Here is a 13,099-nt window from a genome sequence, read left to right on the forward strand (position 1 = left end):
GCTCCGAAACTCAATCCCTCTACCAATAAAAGCTAACACTCCGTACGCCTTCTTAACCACCCTATCAACCTGGGTGCCAACTTTCAGAGATTTATGCACCTGGACACCGAGATCTCTCTGTTCATCCACACTACCAAGTATCTTACCATTAGCCCAGTACTCTGTAATCCTGTTACTCCTTCCAAAGTGAATCACCTCACACTTTTCCGCATTGAACTCCATTTGCCACCTCTCAGCCCAGCAATGCAGCTTATCTATGTCCCTCTGTAAGCTGCAACAACCTTCCATTCTGTCCACAACTCCACCGGCTTTAGTGTCATCCGCAAATTTACTAACCCATCCTTCTATGCCCTCATCCAGGTCATTTATAAAAATGACAAACAGCAGTAGCCCCAGAACAGATCCTTGCAGTACACCACCAGTAACTGAACTCCAGGATGAACATTTCCGATCAACCACCACCCTTGTCGTCTTACAGCTAGCCAATTCCTGATCCAAATCACTAAATCACCCTCAATCCCATGCCTCCATATCTTCTGCAATAGCTTACCATGGGGAACCTTATCAAACGCTTTACTGAAATCCATATACACCACATCAACTGCTTTACCCTCTTTGGTCACCTTCTCAAAGAACTCAATAAAGTTTGTGAGGCACGACCTACCCTTCACAAAACCGTGTTGACTATTCCTAATCAAATTATTCCTTTCTAGATGATTATAAATCCTATCTCTTATAATCCTTTCAAAAACTTTGCCCACAACAGAAGTAAGGCTCACTGGTCTATAATTACCAGGGTTGTCTCTACTTCCCTTCTTGAACAAGGGGACAACATTTGTTATCTTCCAGTCTTCTGGCACTATTCCTGTAGACAATGACGACATAAAGATCAAAGCCAAAGGCTCTGCAATCTCCTCCCTAGCCTCCCAGAGAATCCTGGGATAAATCCCATCCAGCCCAGGGGACTTATCTATTTTCACACATTCCAGAATTGCTAACACCTCCTCCTTATTAACCTCAATCCCGTCTAGTCCAATAGCCTGTATCTTAGTATTCTCCTCAACAACATTGTCTTTTTCCTGCGTGAATACTGACGAAAAATATTCTTTTAGCGCCTCTCCTATCTCTTCAGGCTCCACACACAACTTCCCACTCCTGTCCTTGACTTGCCCTAATCTTACCCTAGTCATTCTTTTATTCCTGACATACCTATAGAAAGCTTTAGGGTTTTCCTTGATCCTACCTGCCAAAGACTTCTCATGTCCCCTCCTGGCTCTTCTTAACTTTTGTTTTAAGTTTTGCAACTTATCTATCTGATCCCTAAAATCCTTGTACTTTTTGTAAAGTATGTGTACTGTAGGCCAACTCTTTCTGAACTTTCTTCAACCTAATTTTGTCTTTCTGAAATTCTTTATCAAAAATATGCTAGTAATCTTTTCCTCACCTTCCAGAATATTTCTCGTTCTAGATGCACTGTTTTCGCTGTTGACTCTCTATCTGTGGTTCCGTGATTACTCCTGGTTGCAATTAATAAATACTCTACATGTGTTGACAGTTTACTCAATGTGCTTATCTCAGTAGCTTATGATGACAGCATTCTGCTCTCAGCTGAAATATTCAGAAACCCTTCCCCCGGTCTTCCTCTATCTTCTCTGGCCCATCTTCCATCTGAAGAAGGAGGCTGCCCTACAAGCGGCTGGCAGTTTCGCCATGTCAATTGCTTGTTTGAAAACTTCAAACTCATTAATGCAGGAAAGATACCCAAGATGTCAGGAAAGCCAACTCCCCCCACTCCACCACCCCGCGCCCCCCCCCCCCCCCCCCACCCAATCCATTACTTAGTTAAAGGTCATTCTTTTAGTGTACCGTATGCTGAGGATCTGTTGCTAACCTTTCCCAGATACTTGTACAAATAAAAGGATAGACAAGGCACTAAAAGGCTCACTGCTAGCAGTTCTGGAATGTGTACACCTTTGTTTTGTCTCAGTGTTGGCTGCTAGGAATATTTTTTTCTGAAGAGAGACAGAAACAGAAAGCATATAACCTTCTGCTAAGGGTTTACAGTACAATTCCTGCTAATTCTATAATATTCTTAGGGGGTGAGGTGACAATATCCATTAAAGATAACAATGCAGTGCTAAAGAGAGAGGATGCCTTTGACAGGGATCAATCCAGTTGACTAGAGCTAAGAAACAAAAAAAGGTGTCATTATATTGTTCAGTGCGTACTATAGGGTACCTACCATTGGGAAAGTTGTAGATGAACACATTTGCAAAAAAATTATTGAAAGGTGCAAGAATAATAGAGTGCAAGAATAATGGGATACTTTAATTATCCACATATAGACTTGGTTAGTAGAAGGTTAAAGGTCAGAGAGGAAAGAACAAAGAACAATACAGCACAGGAACAGGCCCTTCAGCCCTCCAAGCCCGCGCCACTCCCTGGTCCAAACTAGACCATTCTTTTGTATCCCTCCATTCCCACTCCGTTCATGTGGCTATCTAGATAAGTCTTAAACGTTCCCAGTGTGTCCGCCTCCACCACCTTGCCCGGCAGCGCATTCCAGGCCCCCACCACCCTCTGTGTAAAATACGTCCTTCTGATATCCGTGTTAAACCTCCCCCCCCCCTCACCTTGAACCCCTCGTGAACGTCACCACCGATCTGGGAAAAAGCTTCCCACCGTTCACCCTATCTATGCCTTTCATAATTTTATACACCTCTATTAGGTCACCCCTCATCCTCCGTTTTTCCAGTGAGAACAACCCCAGTTTACCCAATCTCTCCTCATAACTAAGCCCTTCCATACCAGGCAACATCCTGGTAAACCTCCTCTGTCAAACGCTTTACTAAAGTCCATATAGACGACATCCACGGCCCTTCCCTCGTCAACCATTCTAGTCACTTCTTCAAAAAACTCCACCAGGTTAGTGAGGCAGGACCTCCCTCTCACAAAACCATGCTGACTATCGTTAATGAGTTTATTCCTTTCTAAATGCGCATACATCCTATCTCTAAGAATCCTCTCCAACAACTTCCCGACCACAGACGTCACGCTCAGCGGCCTATAATTTCCAGGATTATCCTTCCTACCCTTCTTAAATAACGGGACCACATTAGCTATCCTCCAATCATCTGGGACCTCACCTGTGTCCAGTGACGAGACAAAGATTTGCGTCAGAGGCCCAGTGATTTCATCTCTCGTCTCCCTGAGCAGCCTGGGATAGATTCCATCAAAAAAAGCATTCCTAGAATGTGGTCAGGAAAGCTTTCCACAGCAATCTATTTTTAGTCTATCAAGAAAAATGGCATTTCTAGGTCTGACTCTTGGAAATGGATCGAGTGTCAATAGTTGAATCTAGTTGAATAGTGATCACGATATCATAAAGTTTAGGTTGGCTATGAAAAAGGACAAGGTACAATCGAGAATAAAAATAATTAACTGGGGAAAGCCCACCTCAATGGGGTGAGAATGGATATGACTCAGATCAATTGGAATCGAAGACTGGCTGAGGATTGATAGGGAGTAGATGTAGGTGAATATTGCTCCTGGGGAGAGCTGGTGCAAATATGATACAAGTGGCCTCCTCCTGTGCTGATTCAACACTTTGGCGGATGGGCAAGGGTATGGGGGCGGGGGAAGTAGCAGGTAACTGGAAAATTCCAATTCCGGACAAAAGCTCTGTGATCTTTAAATGCATTTAACTGACTATCTGTCACTTGTGGGTGGGAAGCCCTGCCGTCCCCCTTCCCGGCCATTTTGCTCCAGGGAAAATGGCCCTGGGGAAAGATGCGGCGGGCAAAACCAATTTTCACACCCGTCAGCACACCTGCATTCAACCCCCGGAATCCTGCCCGGTTGGAAAGTCTTGACTTTCCAATATCTCTAACTTTTATTTACAGATCAGACGGAGTCCAAAAGCTAGTAGCTGACGAGCGGATATCTGCAATTTTATAGATACAAGTTATTTATGTTAGCCGCTTCCTGTAAAACTTTGGGGAGTCGGTTATTCATATTTAGTTTCGATTTTGAATCTCAATACAGGAACTAAGTTAAACTAAAGCAGCTTCTGCAATCGACACAAAGGCCCACAGCAGAGAATGAATTCTGGAGCGGAGCTAACAACTTCATTGTGGGAATGGGTTTCAACAGAACCTGCAATTCAGAGTTCTCCGTGTTTTGACATTTGCAGCAATGTACAGTACAAAGTTCACTCTGACACTGTGACCTCCCACTTTCTGATAAAGCGATACCGGGAAACTGAAAATAAACTGCGCAACTTGTTAATGGAGAAGTGAAGGTGGTAAATTTATGAAGTTAAATTGCCCAAAATCACGGAAGGGAAAGATTCTGCAACATTTAGAAAAGTCTTGTAAGTGAATGTGTATTATTTTTTAATCGATGATTCGTGTTAAATGTTTATCTTGAAGTTTTACAAGTTAGTTTCACTTTTGCAATGTTGACCCCAACAATGACAATGGTTCTGAATGTGAGGCCGAAACCGACCCCGCGATCCTGACCTGAATTTCCTGCTCCCTGGGATTGCAGGGACGACCACCCCAGCTCACTGCCTGTCCCGACCTCACACCGATTTTATACTGAGGCCGTGAGGCCTCGGCGCGAAGCCCGCCCTTGCCCCGAAGTGAGGCTCTTAACCTGCCAATTAGTGGCCACTTTCGAGCCTCAAATTTTAGGCAAACGGGCGGATTGAAGCTCTGTGAGGAAATCCAGAAATAAAGGCTGGAATTCCCCAGTCTCACGCGCACCAGCGAGAACGGACAATTTGGCGCTCAGCCAAATCTCCATTCACAGCAGTGGAGACTCCAGGCCAAAGAAAATTCAGTAAGAAGTCTCACAACACCAGGTTAAAATCCTACAGGTTTATTTCGGATCACCAGCGTTCAGAGCGCTGCTCTTTCATTAGGCGACACCTGATGAACAAAGAACAGTACAGCACAGGAAACAGGCCCTTCGGCCCTCCAAAGCCTGTGCCGCTCCTTGGTCCAACTAGACCAATCGTTTGTATCCCTCCATTCCCAGGCTGCTCATGTGACTATCCAGGTAAGTCTTAAACGATGTCAGCGTGCCTGCCTCCACCACCCTACTTGGCAGCGCATTCCAGGCCCCCACCACCCTCTGTGTAAAAAACATCCCTCTAATATCTGAGTTATACTTCGCCCCTCTCACCTATCTATCCCCTTCATAATCTTGTACACCTCTATTAGATCTCCCCTCATTCTCCGTCTTTCCAGGGAGAACAACCCCAGTTTACCCAATCTCTCCTCATAGCTAAGATCCTCCATACCAGGCAACATCCTGGTAAACCTTCGCTGCACTCTCTCTAACGCCTCCACGTCCTTCTGGTAGTGTGGCGACCAGAACTGGACGCAGTATTCCAAATGTGGCCTAACCAGCGTTCTATACAGCTGCATCATCAGACTCCAGCTTTTATACTCTATACCCCGTCCTATAAAGGCAAGCATACCATATGCCTTCTTCTCCACCTGTGTTGCCACCTTCAAGGATTTGTGGACTTGCACACCTAGGTCCCTCTGTGTTTCTATACTCCTGATGACTCTGCCATTTATTGTATAACTCCTCCCTACATTATTTCTTCCAAAATGCATCACTTCGCATTTATCCGGATTAAACTCCATCTGCCACCTTTCCGCCCAATTTTCCAGCCTATCTATATCCTGCTGTATTGCCCGACAATGCTCTTCGCTATCCGCAAGTCCAGCCATCTTCGTGTCATCCGCAAACTTGCTGATTACACCAGTTACACCTTCTTCCAAATCATTTATATATATCACAAATAGCAGAGGTCCCAGTACAGAAGACTCACCTGAAGAAGGAGCAGTGCTCCGAAAGCTCGTGATTCCAAATAAACCTGTTGGAGTGTAACCTGGTGTTGTGAGACTTCTTACTGTGCCCACCCCAGTCTCAACGCTGGCATTTCCACATTAAAGGAAGTTCGACTTTGGGTGGGAACCCATCAACAGAAGCCCCCTTCGGAGGTTTGATAGTGCTGTTTGGGAGGGTTTAAACTAGTGTGGCAGAGGGGTGGGAATCAGAACAGCAGGCCAATAAGTGTAGGGACTGAGGAAGAAAATGAGACTGAGATAAACATAACTCAAAGTAAGAGCAGGCTGAGGAATGTTGCAGGGCTCTTCACGGATATCTTCACATCCTCTTCGATTTGATTTGATACATTATTGTCACATATTATCATACAGTGAAAAGTGTTGTTTCTTGTGCGCTATACAGACAAAACATACCGTTCATAGAGAAGGAAACGAGAGAGTGCAGTGTTACAGTCATAGCTAGAGTGTAGAGAAAGATCAACTTAATGCAAGGGAAGTCCATTCAAAAGTCTTGACAGCAGCAGGGAAGAAGCTGTTCTTGAGTCGGTTGGTACGTGATCTCAGACTTCTGTATCTTTTCCCTGACGGAAGAAGGTGGAAGAGAGAATGTCCGGGGTGCATGGGGTCCTTAATTATGCTGGCTGCTTTGCCGAGGCAGCAGGAAATGTAGACCGAGTCAATGGATGGGAGGCTGGTTTGCGTGATGGATTGGGCTACATTCATGACCTTTTGTAGATCCTTGCGGTCTTGGGCAGAGTAGGAGCTATACCAAGCTGTGATACAACCAGAAATAATGCTTTCTATGGTACATCTGTAAAAATTGGTGAGAGTCATAGCTGATATGCCAAATTTCCTTCGTCCTCTGAGAAAGTAGAGGCATTGGTGAGCTTTCTTAACTATAGTGTCGGCATGGGAGGACCAGGACAAATTGTTGGTGATCTGGACATCCAAAAACTTGAAGCTCTCGACCCTTTCTACTTCGTCCCCATTGATGTAGAGAGGGGCATGTTCTCCTTTCCTGAAGTCGATGACAATCTCCTTCGTTTTGTTGACATTGAGGGAGAGATTATTGTTGCCACACTAATTCACCAGATTCTCTATCTCATTCCTGTACTCTGTCTCGTCATTGTTTGAGATCCGACTCACTACGGTAGTGTCGTCAACAAACTTGAAAATCGAATTGGAGGGGAATTTGGCCGCACAGTCATAGGTGTATAAGGAGTATTGTAGGGGGCTGAGAACACAACCTTATGGGGCACCCGTATTGAGGATGATCTTGGAGGAGGTGTTGTTGCCTATCCTTACTGATTGTGGTCTGTGAGTTAGGAAGTTCAGGACCCAGTCGCAGAGGGAGATGCCGAGGCCCAGGCCACGGAGTTTGGAGATGTGTTTCGTGGGAATAATAGTGTTGAAGGCTGAGCTGTAGTCAACAAATAGGAGTCTGACATAGGTGTCCTTGTTATCAAGGTGTTCCAGGGTTGAGTGCAGGGCCAGAGAAATGGAGTCTGCTATGGACCTGTTGCGGCGGTACCACAGTCGAGGTTCTAGAGGACTGGAGAATAGCCAATGTTGTTCCCTTGTTTAAGAAAACAAGCAGGGATAATCCTGCAAATTATAGGCCAGTGAGCCTGACATCAGTGGTGGGGAAGCTTTTGGAGAAGATACTGAGGTACAGGATATATGCGCACATTTGGAAGAAAATGGACTAGTTAGTGACAGGCAGCATGGTTTTGTACAGGGAAGGTCATGTCTCACCAACTTGATTGAGTTTTTTTGAAGAGGTAACAAAAGTAATTGATGAGGGAAGGGCTGTGGATGTTGTTTATGTGGACTTTAATAAGTTTTGACATGGTCCCACTTGGCAGACAGATACAAAAACTAAAATCACATGGGATTCGGGGCTGGCTAGATGGATACAGAACTGGCTTGGTTATAGAAGACAGAGAGTAGTGGTGGAAGAGTGTTTTTCCGAGTGGAGATTTGTAGCTAGTGGTGTTCCACAGGGATCAGTGCTGGGATCTCTGTTGTTTGTAGTATATATAAATGATCTGGAGGAAAATGTGGGTGGTCTGATTAGTCAGTTTGCGGATGACACGAAGATTGGTCGAGTTGCTGATAGTGCCAGGGACTGTCAGAGGATACAACAGGATATAGATAGATTGCAGAGTTGGGCACAGAAATGGCAGATGAAGTTTAATCCAGAAAAATGCGAGGTGATGCATTTTGGAGGATCAAATTTTGATGTGAATTATACTGTAAATGACAGAACCTTTAAGAATATTAACATATAGAAGGATCTGGGCATGCAACTCCACAGTTCCCTAAAAGTGGTAACACAGGTGGCAAGGTGATTAAGAAAGCATATGGCATGCTTGCCTTCCATCAGCCGGGCATTGAGTACAAGAGTTGGCAAATCATGTTGCAGCTATATAAAACCGTGGTTAGGCCACATCTGGACTATTGCGTGCAGTTCTGGTAGCCACACTACCAGAAGGACGTGGAAGCATTGGAGAGAGTGCAAAGAAGGTTCACCAGGATGTTGCCTGGTCTTAAGGGTGTTGGCCATGAGGAGAGGCTGAATAAACTAGGATTGTTTTCACTGGAAAGATGGAGGCTGAGGGGAGACCTGATAGAGGTCTACAAAATTATAGAGGCATAGACAGCGTGGATAGTCAGAGGCTTTTCCCAAGGTGGAAGTGTCAATTACAAGAGGGCACAGGTTCAAAGTGAGAGAGGGAAAGTTTAAGGGAGGTGTGCGGGGGAGGTTTTTCACGCACAGAGTGGTGGGTGCCTGGAATGCACTGCCAGAGAAGGTGGTGGATGCAGGCACATTAGCAACCTTTTAAGAGGCATCTGGATGGGGAGATGAATAGGGAGGGAATAGGGGGATACGGACCGAGTAAGGGCAGGAAGTTTTTATAGTTTAGTTAGAGTATCACGATTGGCACAGGCTTGGAGGACCGAAGGGCCTGTTCCTGTGCTGTCCTTTTCTTTGTTCTGACTGGAGAGGCCCTCCCTTATGGGATCTACAGAACTCTACCCCCACCCCAGCCTCCAGAGACTGGGATTGCTCGCTACACAACACCCCAGGCTTTCACTGCTCTGGAACCCTTTACATTTATCTGGGCCTCTGGTTCCCTTGAATTAGCTTGAAACCACTGCAGCAGAGTTGCTGGAGAGCCCCTGGCCGGAATTCTCTGGCCATTCACACCATGCTGCCGCTGCCAGCAAGAGCGGAAAACTTAGCGTTCAGCCAAATTTCCGTTCAATGCAGCAGGACGTATATGTTCTCCACTGACTCCAACTGAATGATGGGGGCCAAGCTCTCATCTCTGGGAACATGTCTCCAGGAACTTTTCCCTGGGACCCATCCTCCAGGAGATTTCCTCCAGGACCATTTTCCAGAAGTTTTTCTCCGGGACCCATTCTCCAGGAACTTTTCTCTGGGACCCAGTTATTTTCACAAGTGTACATGGATTTTAAGGATACACAAGTTACACAATATATCTTGTTTCATAATGTTCTCAACAATCACGCACTTCCTGTAACCCAACAGGCTACCTGTGGTCAGACAACACCCCACTCCGAAACCCAATGGCAGACGTCACTCAATTGATCTGTGGATTTCTCCCAAGTTCCACACACTAACACAAACCGCCCCCCCCCCCCCGCCAACATGGTGGATTATTGTCACACAAGTCCACTTTCAGAAAGACACGCTTTAAAATCTTGTTTTACACAATCACTTCCCTCAGCTGTTTTCATCAAAGATCCGCTTCCAGGTTTTCCTTTCAGTATTCCTCTGTCTTGAATTACCACAACAACGAAACTTCTACAAAAACACTCAGGTACTCAGTCCTCAACAGACTATTAATGTTGACACATTAACCAACTGGACATAATTTTCTGCCACGTTCAACTCTTTAGTTTGAGCTTTTTTAAACCATTTGCAATTTGCCAAGTGACAGCAACCAAGGGAGCCACAGACCATCATTACTCTGTGCTAATCCAAGACTGTCAACAGAGCTCCCTGAGAGGTATTCTTGAAGGTGAGTAAATAGGGCAAGTGAATAGCAAGTAAATTCTTTATTTAACAAAAGTGGTCTACTGGAGGGCCCAGATATAAGTGACTACAAGACAATTGGTGAATAGTCGGTCAGTTTTTTTATAATTGAAAAGAGCAGAAGCTAAGAGCCAGATTTGTGATTTAAAAAGAGCAGTTTTCTCTGTCTCTTAGCTAGGAAATTGTAACTCTATTACTTACTAACTTAGTAACTAAAACTAGATAAACCAACTAATTAATGGAACTGAAATAATCCATTCAATTAAAAAATTGATCAAATAAGTAAACTACAGGCAGATGGATATGTCAGGGAAGACAATGTATTGTAACTGCCACATGTTGGAGTTTGTGGAGATCTATCTGTGAGAAGTATCGGCAGATCAAGCACATTCAGCTCAGAATTGTTAAGCTGCAGTCTGGGCTGCAAATGTTGCAGAGTTGGAGTGGGTGGACCCACAAAAGGATGAATTAAAAGCAACGTGGGAAATGTCAAGGCTCTGGAGCAGAATAATATTTTGGATAAAACTAAGCAGAGTGGGTCAGGAAAGGACAAAGAGTTATGGGGCAGAATTATTTTTAAAAACTTAAGTATTGAACCGACGAGAAAACAGTAGGGGGTTCGTTGGAGCCTCAGCTCGCCTGTGAAGCCAGCTGCTGAGATCCTGGGACGCTATTACGCAGGCACCCCGATCTCACCACCCTTGCAGAGTTCCACCTACTCTCCCCGATTGCCACTCCCACTGATCAACTCCCCCTACCCTACAGAGTTCCCTTCCCCCTCAGGCACCACCCTTCAGGCCCTGCCCCCTTGGCACTGCCAAGATTCCCGGTGGGCAAGGCCAGGGTGCCAGGTGGGCACTGCCTGGCTGGCACTGTCCCATTGGCACAGCCCAGCCCTGCTTCTCAGCACCCGGGGGGCATCAATGGCCTCCGGTCCCACCGGCGAGACCATCACGTCAGGTTCTCATTGGTGGGGACCATCTAGGATTCTTGCCGGTGAGAACCTCGACCGGCAAGTGGGTTGAGGTAAGTGAGCCGAGATGGTAGCGTCCGTCCAGGACTCATTAATGACACGTAAATTATGTCATTAATATTGAAATCAGCTTCGCTTCCTTTCTGAGCACAAAGCTGATTTTGCCGGCAAGACAGTGCCGCGAGAGATGAGAAACTGGGCACAAACCTGATTTTTCACCACTCATCCTATCTTTCTGGCTTGTCACGCCGATCGACTAGTAAGATCACACCCAAGAAGTTTATAGGATATAAGCAACTAAGATGATGTCAGGCAAAATTAGAAGAAAGCTAAAGGCACAGTATATGAATGCGTAAAGGCTTTGCAACAAATTAGACAAATTAATGAGAGAGCGAATTAATAGGTTTGATGTCATAGCCATTACAGAGACATGATTGCAAAGAGACCAAGACTGGGAAGTAAGCATCCCAGGATACTTCACTTTTAGAAGATAAAATGAAAAAGGATGATGCAAAAGTTTGGGATAAAGACAGTAGAGAGAAAGAATGTTAACTCGAATAATAAAGAAATAGGATCAGTTTGGGTGGAGCAAGAAACAGAAAGGAGGAGTGAACCCTTCAACTTACACCAGAGAAACTTGATAATGTGAAACTCTTTTCTGCTGCTTTGTTTATTGTCAGTCTCTCTGGATATATATTTGCCACAAATCTTGAATAGGTGCTTGGAGAAATAATGAAATCACTCATTCTTATTTAATGGGTTTTTATTTTTCAGGCCATGGCGAATCCACTGTGCATCACGCTGTTGTCACTTCTCTTCCTCCAGCAGTTTCTTTTCGGTAAGGTCCCCCTCCTCTGCAGGGGCATCCACCTGGTTCACCTCCTCCTCCTGGATGTCTCCCCATTGCTGTGCCAGGTTGTAGAGTGCACACTAGACCATGACGATGTGGGAGACCCTCTGGGGAATGTACTGGAGAGTCCAGGCAGCGGAACCACATCTTCAGAAGCCCGGTGCACTGGTCAATGACGGACCGGGTGGCAGCGTGGGCCTCATTATAACAGATCTCTGCCTCAGTGTCAGGCCTCCACACTGGGTGTCATCAACCAGGACCACAGCGGGTAGTCTTAGTCCCCCACAAGCCATCCCCGCAGCCTGGGGTGGTCCTCAAAGACCCCAGGGATATCTGAGCTGTACAAGATGTAGCAATTGTGCACACTCCCCGGGTGGTATGACACATGTGCATGATATCACAAACTATCTGGACATTCAGGGAGTGGAGCCCCTTCCTGTTAATAAAGGGCACTCGCTGATTCCATGGGGCCTGCAGGGCGATGTGCATGCCATCCATAGCCTCCTCTACATGGGGCACCCCAGTGATGGCAGAGAAGCCTGCAGCCCGGACTTCCTGTTGGGCCTGGCACATGTCAAAGTGGATGTAGTTGGCTGCCTGGGTGTACAAGGCATCCGTGCCAATGCCTGCGAGGTGCCGCAGAAGTCCCTGCTTGAGCCCTGGAAAGACCCATGCGCATAAATGTTTACAGCCACCGTCACCTTCACGGCCATCGGGAGCAGGTGTCTTCCTGCCCCACGAGGTGCCAGGTCCGTAAGGACGCGACATGGGTACTTCACAGTCTCCCTGCTGAGACGTAGTCTGCAGTGGCACACGGCGTCCAGCAGCCCATTGAAGGACATGCGGGTCCTATAGAGTTGGAGTCTCTGTCTCCATAATCCTCTGCGTGCCCTCCCCCTTCCCCACCACCTCGAGTCAATGGGCTTCCAGGTCCTGGCCCCTACCAGCGGCCCCTGACCTCATGCTGCAGCCTCAAGCCTGGGTTGGCCTTGTTCATCGCAGCAGCAAGGACAATTTCCAAAATGGTGGGTGGGGGAGTTGGGGGCTTGTTAAGGAGAGAGAAAGACAGTCCATAAGGTGATCCATCATGGGCCCATCAATCTCTCCCAGTAACCCGTGTCCCCATAACTCTGGACTCTGCCAACTGGACACCATCCCCAGTGCCGTGTCCCACCTTGATGGGCTGCCGACTGTTGCCACATCTTTGCCATGTCCCCTTATGGTCACCAATGGCCTCCTACACAGCTGTATCCTCACCTCACATGATCTGGCATGATGCATTCTGCATCCAGACTGCAGTTACGTGGTCGCTGGTGTGCATCACGAGCCTGCCCCTCCAGATGGCCAGT

General features: G+C 46.4%; 1 protein-coding gene across 1 annotated transcript in view; it reads left to right on the forward strand.

The window, feature by feature from the left end:
- Positions 1-3,766: 3,766 nt before the first annotated feature.
- Positions 3,767-13,099, forward strand: part of LOC144508035 (NACHT, LRR and PYD domains-containing protein 5-like) — a 36,399-nt gene continuing 27,066 nt past the window's right edge. The window contains exons 1-2 of the mRNA XM_078235748.1: positions 3,767-4,372; positions 11,675-11,738. Of these exons, the coding sequence (XP_078091874.1) occupies positions 11,678-11,738 (61 nt within the window). The 5' untranslated portion in view covers positions 3,767-4,372; positions 11,675-11,677. The remainder of the gene's footprint in view (positions 4,373-11,674; positions 11,739-13,099) is intronic.

This window comes from Mustelus asterias, chromosome 19, assembly GCF_964213995.1.
Source record: "Mustelus asterias chromosome 19, sMusAst1.hap1.1, whole genome shotgun sequence".
Taxonomy (NCBI): domain Eukaryota; kingdom Metazoa; phylum Chordata; class Chondrichthyes; order Carcharhiniformes; family Triakidae; genus Mustelus; species Mustelus asterias.